Consider the following 20,262-nt stretch of genomic DNA (forward strand, 5'->3'; position numbering starts at 1 on the left):
TAAATCATAGCAGCATACAATTATTGGGGGATTCAGAAGTTCAAATTTATTGCAGCTTCACAATTACTACTTAAAACATAGTTCTAAATTTTACAAGGCTCCTCTTTTTCTTACCTGAAAACACAAGACTGAATTTAGATTACTTTAGACAGGTTTATCTGCTTCATTTTCAAGCTGACACATAACCTATTTTTAAATGAATGCTAGTCTTCTGATCCAGATAAATGGCTTTCATGGAAGAATAGCATTATGAAAATGGGAAAATTCAACTGTGTCTGAATTCAAATTGGGACACAGGTTTAAGAACACGGGTCCTTGATGTCAGTATGAATATCGGTGCTTGTCAAACAATGCTAATACCGCTGATTGTTAATTCTCTAAGAATACAGGAGAGAGCATAAGGTGGGAGAAGAAAGCTACATAAAGTCAAATTTCTTGTAGAAAAGGAATAGATGATGACAAACATCAGTTTTGTTAATTACTTAAGTGGCAAGCTAACTTCCTTTCAAAGGCCCTCCAAAGATAATCAATCATTGCGATGGCTATACAATTTCCAATCAAAGACACCTGGCGAAGGAAAGCTGTAGCTGCTGAGCCACAGGAAAGCACAAGGCAGTTACCAAAAGTATAGTGACTTAGTGACATCTGACGGCGGTAACTGCCTCCTCACAACACGCCTTTGTTCTCAGGTTTTCACAAGTGTGATTCCCTTTGGAGCTCTCATGACACAGCAGTGTTTCACTGGTCCCTGAAAACATGCTAAAGACAAGTATTATAACCTCGGAAAACATGAGTCCTCCTTACCCACTGCACCTTCTCTGGGGAGTGGAGCAAGACCACCCCGTGCTCAGTGTAAATGAGAGGGTTTTCTGGTTGAGTCATGAAAAAGAGAAGGCGGTGCCGTTGTCCTTCTCTGTCACTGTGAATATGAAATAGTTATTAATGCGAAGGGAGGCTTTATGTGAGCCTTAGGATGGGAATCTTCAAAACTATGAAGAAGTCATCTCTGCTGAATTTAGCTGACTCACTCCTATATATTACATATGTGTGAGAAAAGGATTAGGAGTCGTTCAAACACAAAGCATTTCTAGATTTCATTTTCAGGAAGCCATGGCTTAGCAATTTCAAACTTACACGTGGTTTAATGCTTTCATCCTCTTACTCTCTGACAAAATATTTAAATTCAGGACTATTTCTGAAAAGACCAAAACTTCAAAAATAATAAACAAGACAGCCAAGAATACTTAAAGATAAAAGTCAATACACAGTGCTAAAAATGATTACAATACACTTTAGAAATTAACCTTAGGCCAAATTCCACCAGAAGACCATGGAGAGGCTCTCAGAAAAGCTAGCTAAATAATGAGTATCATGGAAGTGATGACCACATAAATTACAAGAGTATGTGAGTCCTAAGTGTCTTCCTGAGAATCTGCAAGGTATTTCTATATCTACTACATCCACTGCAATTTATGGACTGCAATTTCACTCAGGCTGGTCTTGTAATTGTGAGATGTTACTGCATTATTGAGAAACCCGGAGAAAAAGAAGTCAATCCCTTGTAAAGCCATTGCACCACTTAGCACAGTACTTCCACCAGAGAGTTAAAGATAAAAGGTAACATGATGAGAAAGATTTTATCCTCACAGCTGATTCCATACTCACATGAAAATGAGAATTAAACCCACGGTATTTGATGAGCACCCATTGCACTTGTAAATCTTTAAAAGAACAGAAAAGGAAGAAAAAGAGAGAGAAAACAATCAATCTAAGGAAATTGGGGAAGATAAGTGGACAATTAAGGAAAAAACCTCCATAGCAACAAAATAGAAGAGATTATTTATGAAGAGTTACAAGCAGATGAGCTCCAGATGTAATTTTTTAAATCTCCCTATCCCAGGTGTTTTTCTGCTTAATAAATATAGCATCCAAGTTGGAATATTGTTGAAGCATTGAATCACCTAAATTTTGGCTATGCTCTTCTTCTGCTGTTAACTATTCTGAGGTATTTCTCAATAAGGTAGCGCTACTGAAATCATCAGTACATAGGCTTGGCAGAGCCAGAGAGAAAAAGTACAGTGCACAGATTTGTTTCTACTGTTTTCCCAAAACAGAATCTCACAAAAAATATGCCCTCAAATTTTGCCACTATGTAGCTGTCAGAAAGAGAAATTTTGCTCTTATTCATAACTCTGAATGTTAAACCCAGTTCTTGCACTACTGGGAAGTTATATAGCTCCAGGAAGTCGTGGGGCACAATCACAACTGTTCAAATTGTATCCAGGCAGAATAATCAGTCAATCAGAAACTTCAGTTCCAGTTGGATGGAAGTTTTAGGGCCAACTTGGAAAAGCATACAGAACAAGTTTGACTTCACTGCCAAGATCATTTCCAGGACATTGGCTAATTAATTATAAAAGCTTTTTCAAAACAAATTCGAGCCTGGCAACCTTTTTTTCTTACCCAAACAGAGAAAAAAGCAGGTTAAAAAATAAAAGCCTGAGTTTATTGTGTTTTTTGCCATAGCCTCATCTTCTCTGAATGCTCATTTTCTTCTTACCACCCTAAAATGATCCAGGAGCATTTGTATTAGAAGTTACTAAAATAGTAGGTATAGAAACTGGAACTATTAGTTTGAATTCCTACTCTACCTTTGGTTGCAGAAGAGATAATGGGTCGGTTACAAAGCTTCTTTTCAGACTCTTGGTGGGAAGCAAAGAACAGACCTACTTCCTTTTGGAGGGGATGGAGAGCTCACTGGATTAACTATGGCTATTATATTAGATACAAAAAAAGATGGGTAGTAACTCTTGTAACGCTATACACATCAACCTCATTTTATGGCTTTAAAAACAAAAAAACAGGGGTCAGCCAGGTGGCTCAGTTGGTTAGAGCACAAGCTCTGAGCAACAGGGTTGCCTGCTGGATTCCCGCATGGGCCAGTGAGCTGCGCCCGAGCTGAGCTGCCGCTGGGCAGCCAATGGGCAGCTGGATGGCTCAGTTGGTTAGAGCGTATGCTCTTAACCACAAGGTTGCTGGTTCGACTCCCGCATGGGATAGTGGGCTGCACACCACCCCCCCACCCCACCCCCCGGCCCCCACCCGCAGCTAGATTGAAAGCAGCGACTGGACTTGGAGCTGAGCTTGCGCCCTCCACAACTAAGATTGAAGGATGACAACTTGACTTGGAGCTGATGGGTCCTGGAAAACCATAATGTTCCCCTCCTTATTCCCCAATAATAATAAAAAAAAGTACAAAACTCCTGAATTAAATCTTCCTGATTTCATTTTAACACGAACCTTAATGAATATGAGATGTTAGTAATAGGCATCCAAGATTCTGCTTCCAAGAACTGCCATCACACAGGTTTTATAGCAATTTACATCAACACCCCCAAATCATAATGCTCCAGCCTATTTCTTCTAATACCTGAATCAAAATTTTACGTAATACACATCTGTCGCCGTCAGAGTTCTTCGGCATATGCCCAGATATGAACAGACCCAAGAAGGTAAGAAAGTTCTCTCAGTCAGCATTTACCAATTGTTTATTGACAAATTCCTGCCAAGAGAAGAGCTGTGCCTAATAAAAGAAGCCTTTCCTAAAAATGCTTGCCTTATCCAGAATCAAGACCCCTGGCAAACCTCATTATCAGAATGCTGCTTGATAAATACTGAATGGAACCACGATATACAAAATTGTTTTGGCAGATATTCTCAACAAGCCCTAGTGAACAGTTTTCCTTTTTCTGCTACTGGTAGGTACACGCCAGTGTATCCCATATTTAAATGACCTTCACCCTGATCATTTCAAGAGGTAGCCGTAGGCAAAGGAAGAGGAGGAGAGCTGTCCATATTAGTATTTGAAGGGGAAGCAGCTCTAGGAACCAAGAATTAATCTCAGTATACAAAGGGAAGAATTAGGCCTGACCAGAGCAGAGACCCTCTTCTAGGAAACACCAATAAGATGAGAAGGATAACACCATTTCAGAGAATCTTAAAAGTCGAATAGGGAATTCTGAACTTAACTTGACAGGAAATCATTATAACCTTTTGATCCAGAGGAGAAACATGAGGGCAATATTATGAAAAGTATATTAAGTTGGGAGAAAATAGAGACATGAAATTAGTTCCAAAGGTTTTTCTAGCAATCCATTCTGAGACAGACGATAAAGGCCCTATGAGGATTCTGCTGGTAAGAAAGAATCCCAAAGCTGCTTCCAAAGAAAAAAAATTTTTTTTCACCTTTCCTCTACTTTTTACAATTCACCAAGACCTATAAACCTTATCACTATTATAAGCGCTGCCAGTTAAAGAGGAACATCGTCACAAAGAAGGCTTCATTGCCTTAGGAATATATAATTCAGATCTATTTATTCAGGTAGAGTTTTCATCCATTATCATCCAAAGTGAAAAATTATGTTTACTCACCATTTTCTATTATCCAACCAGATATTCACCCAACTGGGAAAATAACCCAGTTTCGGTTAATACATTCTTTTTAAAGAAGGAAATTTGAGATTCAAAACCTAATTGCTCTTCATTTCAAATAGGCTACTTACTATGTGTTTTAATAGACAAACATCTAACAAGACTATATTACCTTTGCCTAAAGTATCCCCCAAAAGTTAACAATTGCCAGCATTTCTTAGCCTTTTATAGTTTATCAGTGCACTTTTCCACGAAGTATCTCATTTAATCCCCACAATAACCCTGAGATAGGAATTATTATTACTATTTTAAAACTGCGACAACTATAGCTCCAAGATTTAAACTGCCCTAGAGGCTACATCTGTAAGGGCTGGAGTCAAGGCTCTAATTCTTATCTTCTGAACTTCAAATCCCTTCACATACTGCTTCTTCCCTCAGAAAAAAAGCGCAAAAACCCCATCTATACATATTGGATTCATTTTAAGCTCAGGAGCTATCATTTCTAATCTTTTCTCAGCATCTTCTAGACATACATTTAGTCTTACATTTCAAAGAAGCAAGAATTCTTTGCTTACCTGGTCCTTCTCTGGTTTATCAGAAATGTCATTCAGACTGGAGGAAGTCAGGTTCCTGTGGGTCATGGCGGGGCTACCTGGAAAAACAAAGAGCAATCCCAATTAAAGCCTTCTTTTTGAAAACCCAAAGACTTTGGTTGTTTGTATACTTTATGAACGCTAGTTAGTACATGACGATGGGCATGGTGATGAGGCTTTAGCTACGTCCAGGTTGGAGCACAAACATGGTTAAATGGAAAGCATGAAAAATCCCAGATGATTTAAGTGTTACTGCCTGGCTCTATTTCAAGGTAAGTTGAACTTTGAAAGAAAAGTCAAACACAGTAAGCATAAAAATAAATTTACTGCTGGTTTGATTTGCTTTTTATCACAGCCCTTTTACACATCTCCACCTATCTGGTATCCTTTCCTTTTCCTAACCCCTGCAGAGGCAGGTTCTTTCCTCAGGTTGGCAGAGCTGGCCCCAGGAGACAGCCCCAGCCCTCCACTCTCCCAGGGCTCTGCAGTCCTTCCTAGGAGAGCAGTTGCTCTAATCAACCCAAAAAGCCATCTTTGTTCCCTTCTCTAGCTAACACTTTAACAATATTTATCCTCGGCCAGCCGAGTGGCTCAGTTGGTTAAGAGCGCAAGCTCTGAGCAACAGGGTCGCTGGTTTGAATCCTACATGGGCCGGTGAGCTGCGCCTGAGCTGAGCTACCACTGAGCTGCTGGGAGCATGTGCTCCTGGCAGCAAGGTTGCCAGTTCGACTCCCTCATAGGGTGGTGGGCTACCCCCACTGCCCTCCCCCCCAACAGCTGGATTGAAAGGGGCGACTGGACTTGGAGCTGAGCTTGCACCCTGGATAATGGCTTGACTTGGAGCTGATAGGTCCTGGAAGAACACAATGTTCCCCTTCCCCAATTCCCCAACACTGTTCCCCTCCCCGACTCCCCAGTAAAAATCTTAAAAAAAAAAAAAGAATATTTATTCTTAGTGGGCATCTGATCCAGAATCCCCATTCTTTGCTTCAAAATAGTGTTATCATAGACTCCCCTTACTACCTGCATTACCCTCTGCTAGACTAAAATAATTGTATCCATGCTTCTCCCTTAACATGCCAACTTCTTATTGAAGTCAAGGGATGGTTTCATCAGGGATGCTTCATGGGAACCAAGCTCTGTGGCAATATAGCTGCTATAAGTAAAATCCACTGGCAACTTCAGACACAGTTACACAGGAACAGAGAGGAAGGACAGCTGGAAGAGTGAAAGATGGTTTTCAAGTGGACTGTGTTAATCAGCAGAATACTGTGAACCACTCCTTCTGCAGTTGGACCTGAAATTTCTAGGCTTACTAAGCAAAAGAGTAACTTTTCCAAGCCAGGGTGCTTGACCTAACCCCTGCAGGGTGCTGAGTAATGCATTCATCCTTTAATCCTCAGGGATCTGACTCAGGCTGGTTTTCACACCAAGAGGACAAGGGTTGAAAAACACCACAGAAGTTCGAAAACAGCTTTGCTTCCAAATAATTCTTTAGATTACAGACTTTAATTCCTTCAGATCGAAATACCAACACATAATTTAACAAAAGACTAAAAACTACTCCTAATAATTTCATGTCTATATAACATCAGCTCTTGAAATAATATAATTGTCTTTAACTACTATATCAGACAAATCATAATTTTCTTGGGCTGGCAAGATAGGATGTTTTCCACTTGACCACATTTCATTGAGCAAACGTGGCCTAATTCTCTTAAATCCTTTACCTGGTGGGATGTTTTATCCCAGGAAAATTTGAGCACAGAGCATTTTTCAAAGGAAAGTAACATCCGGAAAAAAAAAATGCTTTATGAGCAAAATTAAAAGAAACTCTCTGAGGTCACAGTTTCTTCTTTGAACTGCATACCAGGTTTCTAGTGTCCGCTCAATACAAAAGACACCAGGTACAAATATGAATGACCCAAAATAACGTGGGACTTGAAACTTACAGGAAATAAGTAGATATTATTTTGCACTTTACATTAAAGAAACAAAGCCAGTTATTTAAACTAAATGGGTAAAAATTCTACCTGAATAAGAAATGTGAACTGTGTGTTCCTAAGGCAATGAAGCCTTAACAATCCTAATCACAAATTGAAAGTAGCTTATGTAAATGATTAGATAAGACTGATTTCTAATTATAAAACAATTGTATGTAACTGGAAGTACTGAAGTAAATTGAAAGAAGTTTTTCGTTAAATAATTTAAATTTCCTGGGCACTATCCTAAACTCACTGATTTGTTTTGGAAACTCTTTAGAAATACTGTAAAGGTACATTTCAAACCAAGCACTGTCCTAACTGCTGCAAAATCTGAATAGGTAGAAGCCAAATGAATAAGGCTTTTATTATGATGGTACTCTTGACTGATTTCACAACTTTTCCAAGAAACCTCATATACTATCTCATCATTTCTCTCATTTCTGAAAGACAGTTATAGGAAAGCTATCTATATTTGTGTGCTATGGGGGGCAGAAGGAGACACAGGTCCAAGAGGCAAGAACCAGAGGGGGAAGAGGAGGCCAATGTTAAGAAATAATCCAATCTACTGTCACTCCTAACATTATCTAATTCTCATTAATAGAAGCAATATTAATAAATGTAGTATTAAAAAGTAATATCAGTACTAGTCACTAATGTTTACCTTTGCAATACACTGGAAGAATTCTGAAGTCAACACTTCTGGGTAAACCTTAAGCAAGATGATCAGCATTCTTCAATCTTTTCCCACCATCCTCCCCAGCAAACTCCCCACCCCTACACCCTAACACGTTGAACCAGGGACAGATGCTTCCCAATGCAGTGATTCCCAAAGTATGATCTGGTCCTCTGACCAACAGCATCAGCATCACATGAGCACTTGTTAGAAATGCAAACTCCTGGGACTCACCCCAGACCAACTGTATCAAAACTCTGTGTACGGGGCCCAGCAATGTGGGAATTAACAAACCTTCTACGTGATTCTGAAGCATGCTAAAGTTTGAGAACCATTGCTCGAAATAAAAACCAGTTGTCTTAACTGGAAGGTGTCCCAGTCAAAATCTGAGTTGAAAGGTGCATATGTAAGTTGAAGTAGCCAGAGCAGTAGTTCTGATCACCTTGCTCTCCTCCAAGCCACTGTTCCAAATTATCATATCACAAGCAAATCATTAAATTAGCATCCTTGCCACATGAGTACACAAAAATGATCATACTTGGCTTTTCCTCTAAATCTTCACCTATAGTATCATATAAATAAATAACTTTGTTTTGGAAACTCACAGTTTAATCAGCGTTTTCCAGAAGCATATCACCCAATTCAAAAAGACAAAGACAAGAGCCAAAAGAGATTACAAACCAGATTATATCTGGGAATCAGAAATGTGTATGTGGCATTTTAGCAAATCCAGGAAGCTGTTACACAACGGGTCCCTAACAACATTCGGTTGTGGATATTTTGCTCCTGACATTCAATAAGACACATTGTCAGAATAAATAGGTGCTTTCTGTTTAGAGTTTTAGTCTATAATATAAACTCATTATACTGCAACCCTGAGGAGAGGAAAATGTCACCTTATACCGAAAAGATGTGTTACAAGGATACCCTAAAGTATGCCATTTCTTGTGCAAGTGGCAATTCCTTTACTCAAAGCCACCACCAGTAGACCCTTTCCATCTGAAATCCAGGACATACAAATGTCTTATAACTGCTCTTGGTGCAGAGAAACTTTAGTTTTTTTAAGCTTTGATTTTTAAAAAAAGAAGAACCAGCCTCGAGTGTATAATTATAATTAATTCCCATATCACTGTTTTCTTGCCATAAGACAAAGAAAGCTTTGGAGAATCACATTTTCAAGCAGTTTCACACAATCAAAAACAATTTCATTTTCAAAGTACCCACTTGGCAGGTACATACTGTCTTCTATAAAAATTAATTGAATTCTGTACTAAGTTTGAAAATCACTGTTATTCTTTAACACGCATGTAGCAATTCATAAAGTCCTTTGTAATTGTACCTGTTAGATACAATAAAAAGAGATGAGAAGTGTACAGCATAAATGTGTACATATTAGATAAAAATGTAAATATGTATGTAATGTAATGACACAAACCCCTCCCCCACACACACACACACCTCATACCTTTATAGCAAGCTAATAGAGAATCTAGGGATAAGCTAAAACAAAGATCACCTGGCCTATGAAATAAACCAGGTGTTTTATTCTTAATAATAAATTAATATTTTAACATAAAAATAACTACAGCAACTTATATATAATGGACATTTAAATGAATCTGTACCTTAAGGTCAGAAAATTCAGAGCCATGGATGTGATTTGAACTGCTTGGGACCACAAACTAATAATAAATGTAGTTTCAGAATAATTCTTGCTACTGTGTTCTATCTGCAACTGATTCACTGATATTCCTTTCCCCTTCTTTGTTGACATAACACATCTACTAGAAAATGTCCTTATCTAAGGTTAAGGGCCAACAAATCTTTTTGAGTACTACATACTTAACTTACATTATCTTATATCTCAAATAAACACTTTGAGGTTAATATTATTATTACCACTTTACACATAAAGAAAATGAACTACAAGGAGGTCATGTTCATGGTAACATGGCAAGTGGTAAAAACATAATTTAAATCTGGATCTCTTAATACCAATCCTACTGCCTGAGACAAAAACTGGTCTCTTTATGTTATTTACATAAATAAACACATAAACTTCAAAATTTCTAATGAAGAGAAAATTTAATGTATAACTACAAAGACTATATTCTATTTCCATGACAATTATGTACAATATGTTATTACTAAAAATGTTTAAGGTAGAAATGTTCTTGTTTTCCAATTTTAGCTGTGCCCTCATAGAGACTATTTTTTCTCTTTTAAACACCATTCCAATTTTGTAAATTCCAAAAATGGAATTTACACTTTTTTGGGGTTTTTTATTTCATTTTCATAAAGAAAAAATAGGGTAGAAATACTAAACTCAACTACTCTCTCTGCCACCGAGATTAAATAGTAACCCAAAACCACAGCTTTGTGTCAAAGAAAAAAGGATGCTACAAGCAACAGCAATGTAATTATAAAAGCAATAAGACCACATGCTTCTGAATGTCCTAATTCACAGTTATAGCCAAGTGTTTGTAAAATTCCACAGTGATCATACAGCCAATTCTTCATTATTTCCATATTGGTTTTCCACATTTCTGGTTACTCCAACTGCAGTTTCTTCTCATTTGAACCACTAAAGCAGGGAAATAATGAGACAAGAAGAGGAAATCACTTGGGATACTTGCAGTAAGTTTGACTGAAAAAGTCAAGAGGGAATAGTTGAAAGATAAGCTTGGGTTTTGTCAGAGCAGTTTCCTAGTCTTCCATGGCAACAGAATATCCAGAGCTGTCCTCACCAAAAATAATAATAAAATAAGCATGACATTAAAATTTCCAACCCACTCTTATTCCCTATCTCCAAATAAAATACAGAAATATTTAAAATGTAAATATTAGACTAAGGAAAGTTAAAAATATCAGAAGGAGCTGTTTGAAATAATTGCGTAACTAAGAGAAAATCAGTTTAAATAGTTTTACTTACTTCAATTGTAATTGTTTTGTTTCATTTAGAGAATTTCTGTTGTTTGTTTGCTTATGATATAATATGTCAACTCCAAGGATCTTGGTTTGTCTTGTTCACAGTTATAGACTCTGAGCTTGGCACTAGTGGCACTTAATAAATATTTGTGAATGAATGAATAATAGCAACTGGGTATCATTTTACCTCCATTTCAAGTTACTACTATAAACACTACTGTTCAAAGTCCATTTCCTATGGAGGGAGAAGTTGTGTGCACACTCCAGGAGCCTTCAGACTTGGAAAGCCTTAGAGTAAATAAGGAAGTTTGTAGCTGGCCCAGAACTAACAGAATGGAAAGACTGCCAAACTGGCTAAAAGCCTGTCAGTCAGCAGTGGAACAGAAGTAAGAAGCAATAAAGGTGAGAAAAAGAAACCCCCCTGTGAACGAAGAATTGGGAGGTGAGAATGAGTGGAGAAATAAAGGAGGACCTCAGCAAAAGAAGAGAGCCTTGGGTAGTCCAGGGAAAAGGAAATAGCTCCAAGAATTTGACTGGCTTGGAAAATGAAAATGATTAGAGGAAAAAAAGAAGACAGCAAAAGATCCAGGTAACTATGAAAGTATGTGAGTAAAGCTCCAGCCAAAAGCTGAAAGCATCCTAGCATATGAGACAAAGATAATGGAGAAGACATCCTTCTAGAGAGAGCTGGAAGTGTGCAGAGGTCAAACCACAACATAACAAACATCTGTGTCTACGAGTCCTCACAGAGACTATTATTTTCTTTTAAAGACCATTCTCTACCCTGCTGAGACCTCTGCTGTCCGGTGCTCCTTGATAATCTATCTAACCTCAATTTCCTTGATGCCGTTCTCTCCTGTTTTTGAATTTTCTGACTACTCTGTGGGCTTTTCCCATGGTTCAATGTTAGGTCTTAGACATCTCAATGTCAAATACACAAGGTTCATCTCTTCTAATTCTTTTTAAATTTCAACCAGCAAAATCAAAATGCTCTAACCATGGAAACTCCCATTCTAATAATATTGCACTGGATATTTAATTCTTTTTTTTTTTAAGTTGCAGAAAAGGACAGTTTATTAGAAGAAAAAATACATTTCAAAGAAGCAGAAACAGGCCTGAGCAGAAGAGAATGGCTGAAGGGCCATTATTAGAAGAGAAAGTACACTCCAAAGAGTTCAGAGCAGGCTGAGCAAAAGGAGCTCAAAAGGCCTGGATATTTAATTCTTATTATACGCTCAAGTAGGTGGTTTATTTTTATTTTTTTTTAAAGCATCATTTCATTTTTTTCTGCACAGAGACACATAAAAAAGACATTTAAAAAGTCTGTACTCAGCTGAGGAAACATTCAGAAACAAACAAGGACTGGAAAATTTACTAAATAGGCAAGTCCCATAAAGTACTTCAACAAATCTGTGGTCCTTGTGATTACATATAGTATTTATGATCCTATAATAGTTCTTTCTCTGTCTCTCTCTCTCTCTCTCTCACACACACACACACACACACACACACACACACACACACACACACACACACATTATGAANTCTCTCTCTCTCTCTCTCTCACACACACACACACACACACACACACACACACACACACACACACACACATTATGAACAAGATGTTATTCTGTCCAAGAATATAGGTGGAAGTATATAAAATCATTTGTGACCTTATCTCACAAAAATAGAAAAAGAACAATACCATCAACAAGCCTACGCTAGCTAATGAATGGATATGTGGGAAAGGCCAATGGCAGCTTATGACAGCAGTAAATGAACATCTCACTGCCTTCTCTGCAAACAGGCATTGACCCAAACGGACTTTACTAAATGCCCTTAAGCCAAGTTAATCACTCCAGGCACATGTAGCAGTGTCTGATTTCATTAGATGGGTCTAATTTCTTGTATCTATATGTAGATATCAGATCCAAGAAATAGTAAAATTGTGCTAATTCAGATTAATGGAGAAATTTTCTGAATTGACAAATTTACAAAAGCTACCAATTCAACTTAGTATATGACTTGGCAAATGAGTTTATGCCTGTCCCTTCCTATATACTGTTAAAATGATAGAGTAAAAAAAATACTTAAAAAAATTATATATATATACATATATATATATATATATATGTATATATATATATGTATATATATATATATATCTCCACATCAATTGTAAGAACTGGTAATATGTGCAGAGAGGCACGCAGTCAAAGAAGAAAAGATCTTCCATGCCAAACTTTAAAGAAGCTCCACACTGCAAGAGGCCAAATACAATGGAGGCTGAAAGGGACATTTATGCAAAGTCTATGCACAGAAAGTTTAATACCATCACAATGGGCGGGACACTCAGCAGCCAAAGCATTTACACAACAGGGCTCTTCACTAAAGAGGTGTTCAGAAAAGACCAGGATAATCAGTGCAGGTGTTCGAACCTCAGAGCAGTGTTCTGAATTCTAGAATTTAGGCGACACCACAGGATAACATTTCCTACTCACTCAAAAATAAATACTCTTTCTTAAATACAAATGGACAATTAAGGATCATCAGATATTTAAGAGAGAAAGCCCAAGACTAAAACACATACCAAAACAAACAAAAAAAACCCACAATTTCAATAAATATTATTTAGAAAATTTAAATACAACTCTTACTAGTTTGCAGAGAGATTTAAGAAGATATTATATCCATAAAACAGGGACAGGATGTTATGAAAAATAGAACAAGGAAAATGTTTTAGAGTTATAATTACTTTTAAAGGCTACATATGATTGTAAACCAAAAAATAAATAAATAAATAAAACAATATAAGGGTTAGAAAATAAAATCAAGAAAATATTCCAAAACAAGTAGGGTAAAAGGGGACAAAAAGCCAGGGTCTGAAAGAAAAGACCAGAACAAAAACTCAATCCAGGAAGGCCAATATCTATTAGGAGTCCTATTAAGTCAGAACAAGAAATTGGAGAAGAGAACATTATTCAAGAGAATATACTAGAGCTTAAAGGACATGTTTCTTCAAATAACAAGGGTCCCTAGGGAAAAATAAACACACACACACACACACACACACACACACACACACAAAATCCAACCCTGTATGTAGATGAATCATTGTGCAACTTCACAATATCAAGAATGAAGAGAACATCCTAAGATTTTTCTATCTAGAGAGGAAAAGAAATAAGAATTAGACTTTGCGATTCTCTTAAGCAACACAGAATGGTAGTAGAGAATCGAACCATGCTTTCAAAATTCTGGGAAAAAAATTATTTTCAACCTAGAATCCTGTACTCATCCAAACTATCAATCAAATGTGGGGAAAAAAAAACACACACACACTTTTAGGGCACTAAAGAAAAAAAAAACAACCCTAAAATTGTCAACCTCTAAATGTCCTTTCACTCAAAGTTACTTGAAATGTGATTTAGCAAAATGAAGTAATAAACTATGCGTAAGAAAAAGAGAGATATGGTCTCCAAGTCAGGAGGGCAGTGAAAGTAAATGCCAGAGCAGCAGCAGGTCTAGAGAGCAACGGTGTCTTATGGAGCAAGGAGGATGGTGTAGGGGAGGGGAGACAACAAGGAAGAATGGATCTGAAAGGAGGTATCTATAGAGTTTATTAATATCTTTGGGAAAGAGCTTGGGAATACACTAACAAAAGGTAATTCTAAAACATGCAATTTAAAACTCCAGGTTATAAAAAACTGTACAACAGAGAAAATGTAATTATACCTCATTATATAGCTTTAGAGTAAACTATATTCATATTGTCATAATAATATAAATGCTATCTATGAATTTCAACTTTAGAATTAACTGATAGGAAAAAGGACAGACGGTATTTATAGATAGAGACAAGAATGTAAATCTAACCAATATTGACAATAAATACAAGTACGAAGGACAGAAGCCTGGGAGTAAAAGCAGCAAGAAGAGGGCAAGAAGGGTAGGGGAGTTGATCGCCTTTCCTTCAAGGTAAGAAGTCAAAAGATCCCACCAATACTTGCTACAATAAATAAATACATACATACATACATACATACATACATACATACATACATACATAAATAAATAAATAAAATGGGTTTATTACCTAAAATTACAAATGTAATTAATAATGGAACTAAGAATAATGATACAAACATATTTGGAGGAAGGAAAAATGTTTGTACGAAACAGACAAATTCTTTTCTAGCAAAAAAAACAATAGACAATACCTAATATTGGCAAACCAAAAATAGCAAAATAAGCTTATTATATAGAGATATGAAGATATTCATGATAAAACTAAAAGAAAAAATTGGAAACAATTTAAAGAGTTAAAAGTGATTGTTTCAAGGGCAGAGTTGGGAGCAGGGATGATGAAGCAAAGGCGTTTGTTTTTCATTAGAAGTCCTGTGACCTTCAGTTTCATAACCACTTACACATAATACTTTAATAAAAATACATTACATATGTATATTTATCATATGATAAATGTTAATTAAGTCTACTTTTATTATTTCTAAGTACCTGAGATTAAACTGAAATATTATTGACTAGTAGACAATTTTGGGAGATTTAATTAAATCAAATTTTAATATAAATATTGAGATCAAAATGTAAAAGAGTTTAAAATCAATTTGTAAGTAGTTTTAACATCGTCCATGAAATCTTACACTATATTTTAAATTATAGCAAAGGAAATTTTTCCTGAAGCCTCTGTGTGAACAATCAAAGATTCACATGTATAGCTTTCGTCAACAAAAAACCTATACCTGAAAGTACATGCAGGAAAAAAAAAAGCATGTGCAGAATAGCAAGCCATTTAACATAGTCCTACATCTGCAGCCAAGTGAATATACAGATATGGATATCAGTATCAATGTCTATATAGTTTATTAGTATAGGACATAAGTATTTGTATAAACATGGACATAGATATAAAACTTTAAAGGAGTAATAGACACATTCTTGGTGCCTCCAGTTATAAATGTGGCCCCTCCTCATTGCTCTTGATTTATGGCTCACAAAATGTGACCTGGAAAAAAGCCATTCAAATTGGCTTCCTCGTGCAGTTACTCCTCATGGCCTTGCTGACGCACATCCAATTAGCTAATAGACGTTGTGTAATTGATGATCACAGGTCACCACAACTCAGAGAGCAGCCTCCAGGAAAGGAGGACACACCTCTGGGCCCATAATGGCTCAATGCCCCAAGTGGCCCTGAAGGCTCTCCACATGTAAGTGCCATAAGTCCAAAGGAGAGCAAAGGTGGGGTACAGCACGTCTCCTGGGGTGTACTTGCTCAGACTCTCATTTTCTCCCGCTTGGGGAGGCTTATTACACAAATGAGCCGAAGTGACATCTAGGTTCCAAGTGGTACAATAGCTTTGAGGCCTGAAGTGATCCTAGAGTTATTCTGGGGAAATCTGATCAAAATTAAGATGGGCCCAGGATTTCCTTCTTACTGCAAAGCCCAAGCTGAACTGAGATGCTTTATAGTTCTGTGTTGATACTATCCTACTCCGAACTCACATCTAGTCATCTATCTAGTTCTAAATATCCCAAGAGTGAAGGTCTTCAGCTCCATGATACAGACACACATAACACCCACTGCCATGGCCATCATGTTTCTGACTGGTAGAGGGGGCTTGGGAGTGGGGAAGTGGGGGGTACAGGGTGGTGGCTTGCATCTCACCTCTCTTAGCTAAAAAATATAAACGGAAACCCAGTGATCATTTATGTCAGCATGATATCATGGAAAGAAGACAAAGCTACAGTAAGAAAAGCCTGTAAAATGGAAATAATAATCTTTTATAGGATTGCTGAAAGGATTAAGCAAGAAAACACATGAGCAAGAGTCCTGCACAGATACTCAATAAACGTGCATTTGTTTTGGGGTTTTTTTGTTTCTGCTTCCTTTGGGCCTGCAACCACATGCATGTAAATCCCCTCTGAACTCAAGGTCCTCAGGAAACTGTGAACAATTGCCATTATAGGATCCTACCATTCGTAATTTTCCAGCCTAAGGAGATGAGTTCAGAAAAATGAGAGGTTGCAGCTAGGGGTTGAAATCATCTGAGCCAACTCAAGAAAAGAGGACTGAGGCCTAAATGTAGCTGTTTATCATCACACAGAGGGTATGCAGTGCCTTCTGGCAAACCAAAGTTAGAGTGTATAGCAAGTGTTAGATGTCTCACTGAGCACAGAGGTCCTTAGTAATTATTTACTTGAGAAACCTAGGCAATATGTCCCTAGCTTACTTATGTGTGTTACATTGTGGTAATAGAAAGTTCTTTATATAATCTCTACTGTTTTCTGAGGAGACTGTATTCTTAGTTCATTCTAGCACCTATCACTCTGATTTGAGGGCAATATATGCCTTTCCATATTTACTACTAGGATGAATTGGGTGGGAAAAAGAGCAAATGGTAAAATACATGAAGCTTCAAACAACCAAAAAAAAAAAAAAAGATGCAGAGACACCAAGAATGCTTCACTGAGTCTAGTAATGCTATTTAAAGATTGCTTAAATCAGTAAACAAAGGTACTTTCTATAAAAATCTATTTTCTGCTGAACCAAAACGAAGAGGGAGAAACAAACAGAGAATAAGAAGCTCATATCAGTAATAGCCTGAATCAGTATCAAAACTTTAGCTAAATAAATTTCTTCAGTACAGGACTACTAGAATTTTCAGTTATACATTATCTCTGGAGCAGGATAAGTTTAAACGTCCCATAGGGTAAATACCCTAGAAAGTTGAATGTGTTATTACAGATGTACCTCACAGAATCACAGAATTAAAGGACACCTGGCAATCATAACCAAGTTCTTTTCCAAGCAGTGTTTCTCCTATAACACCAGACAGTGCCAGTCTCTTAATATCTGCGTATACATACATACTTTTGATGATGGTAATTTGCCACATAATGAGGCAATCAATTTCATTGTAGTAAAGCTCATTCTTACATGTAGTATAACACCTCAATTTCCCAGGTAAGTATAACATGTGGATGGACTAAAAGACTGTATGTGACAACCAAAGCACACACATGCTCAGAAAGAGCCAGTTTTCATTTAAATAGACGTATCTTCTTAGAAATAATGTATATCCTTATATGTTTGCAGGCTTAACCATGGATTTTTGTAAGTTAAGAGGCCTTTGCTTTACCGTCCACAATTCTTTAGCACTGGGGAGCTGATGCCTGCAGCTGGTGAACAAAGGCCCTGAGTGAGAAAACCCTGCACCCTCATACAGAAGGGATGGAACTACATCCTTGCCAACTGGGCTTTACCGGCCTGAGCCTGACCATGAATTTCAAAATCATTGAAATTCATGAATCAAGATAATAAAAATTACATCCAAATCCCTATCTAAAACATCAGGAGTCTCAATTTAGTATCTTCTCCCCTAAAATGTTCACCCATAGGGCCTGGTTCTGTTCGCTGAAGCAGCAAAGTCGACTTGCCTCTACATGTTTGTATTAAGCCAGCTCTTAGGAACCATCTAAGCTGCCCTTTCTCCAATTCCTCTAATCAACATTCCTTAGCCAGAGTCAGATCTCTCACTATCTGATCACCTCCTAGATGGTATCTAGGTTCTCATTCTCCCCCTTCAGAGGTGACCCACTCTCTCTACAAGCATTTCCCACTTTGCTCAGGAGAACCAGCTTATCACAAACTTCACACTCCCTGTGGTGGAAACAAGTCTAACCAGCAGGTCTCTGAAGGTACTAACTGTGTCTGCCTTGTTCACTGTATTTTCCCAGCTCCCAGCTGCACACGGGCCAAAGACTGATACTTAAAAATATTTAAGTGAATGGATGAATGAACAATTCTCATGAATTAATATAACACCCAAAAACTCTACCACTAGAACTGGGTATAGTACAATTATCATCACTAAAGGGGAAGGGATACTCCCAGTCCAAGGGGACAAATAATCATTCTCACAGAAGAGAACAGTCACAACTATCACTGACATTATTACAATTAAGAGTAAATTAAGAACTTCAGTCATTGGCGGGTTAAAGGAAATGTCACTTTCTTACAGGTTCTAGAAACTTCCCTAGAAAGTCAGACAAAAATTATTTGAAGATGTCCTTCAGAAATTGAAGAAATTCCACCTTGACACCTACAACAATTCCTAAAATCCAGGCCCCAGCTTAAGTGTGTGCTAGAAAAATTGATTTTTAAAGCAAGACATTTACTGAAGTAAAAATTTGTCATTATAATTGGATTTATCCTGTTCTTCCTCCTTGAAAAGAAAGCCGATATTAGTCTCTCTGCTACATTCACCTAATAAGACTGTTCTTTGATTTGTAACCATAGTTACTACTTGTCGAACCCATCACTATGTATGGCTCTTTCTGAGGCAAAAACTGATCATGGCCCATAACAGTGTGTGTGCTCCAGCTGTTTCCTGGGGTTTATAAGAATGGGCTTTAGAAAACAGAACCATCCCAGAAAATTATACTTCTGAATGCTGACTTGTTGCCTCTCATTGAGAAACACCAGGAATTTCATTTTCTGACTTGAAACAACAAAACTCTGAGTCATCAGTGTCCATACCTCTTGTTAAAAGACAAGAGCACTATTTGTGGCTGGAAGTCAGGAGACCTGAGGTCAGAGAGAATGAGAAGCAAAGAGAAATAAAAAGTAACCATGTCATCTGGAGCCTACACACCGGAATTCAAACCCTGGTCCCCCCACTTCCTGGGTGACCTCAAAGACTCCCCCTGCCACACAAGCAAGGTTACAATAAAAGAACGACCTCAGAGTCTCATGGCTTAAAACAACAGGGATTTATTCCTCACTCACGACAGTGTTCATTTCACACTGGCTGGGGGTGTGGTTCCGCATCTCTGTCCTTAGGCAGGACCTAGATGTGTGGAGCAGCCACTCTCCAGAGCACTGCTGGTGTGAAGGAAAGGAAAATACTAGTGAGGCACGTACTGGCCCTTCAAGCTTTCTCTGGAAATGACACCCAGCACTTCTGCTCATGTTTTGTTGTCCAAAGCAAGTTATGTGGTCACACTTAACTTCAAATGGGTGCAAAAGTAGAGTCCTCATATGTATTCACCCAGAAGAGAGAGAGCTGCAACATTTGGAAACAGCTCTAACGACTACCGTAAGTATTGAACCTCACTGAGCCTCAGGGTCTTCATCTGTAACAAGGGGTCGGTGAAGCTTACTTCATAGAATGTTTTGAAGGAATTAATTGAGACAGCATTGGGTTGAATACATGACAGCTGGTAGTAGTCGCACTCTCCTTGGTAGTGATATCCCAACCATAGATACAATGGTCTGCTCAGCAAGAAATGGAGCCCCTAGCCCAGGAATCCAATTCTCAAATTCTACTATTATTAGCAGCCACACAAAAGCAGAAGAACTTCTTGATACCACTGAGGCTGGCTAGTTTTGGGTGATGTGAAGACTATTATCTAACAATTCAAAAAATTATTCCTGCACTAGGTTTTCATATTACTTCTCTTTTCAATCTTTTCTCTCATTTTCAGGTTAAGTGTTCATTTAATCAACAAATATTCATGAAGTGTGTGTCAGGCACTATGTTAGGCTCTGAGTGATCAACAAATCACAGTTTTCTCCAAAAGAACTTCAATCTATGCAAGAAGAATCACAATTCATGGCCCAATAACAGCT

At 37.6% G+C, this 20,262-nt stretch overlaps 1 protein-coding gene across 9 annotated transcripts in view; it reads right to left on the reverse strand.

Annotated features, from left to right (window-relative positions):
- SLC4A4 (solute carrier family 4 member 4) overlaps positions 1–20,262 on the reverse strand; it is a 324,167-nt gene that overhangs the window by 132,014 nt on the left and 171,891 nt on the right. For all 9 annotated transcript variants that reach the window (XM_019663211.1, XM_019663215.1, XM_019663217.1 and 6 more), the window contains one exon: positions 5,007–5,083. In XM_019663211.1, coding sequence (XP_019518756.1) covers positions 5,007–5,083 — 77 coding nt within the window. The remainder of the gene's footprint in view (positions 1–5,006; positions 5,084–20,262) is intronic.

Source organism: Hipposideros armiger, unplaced genomic scaffold, assembly GCF_001890085.2.
Source record: "Hipposideros armiger isolate ML-2016 unplaced genomic scaffold, ASM189008v1 scaffold_386, whole genome shotgun sequence".
Taxonomy (NCBI): domain Eukaryota; kingdom Metazoa; phylum Chordata; class Mammalia; order Chiroptera; family Hipposideridae; genus Hipposideros; species Hipposideros armiger.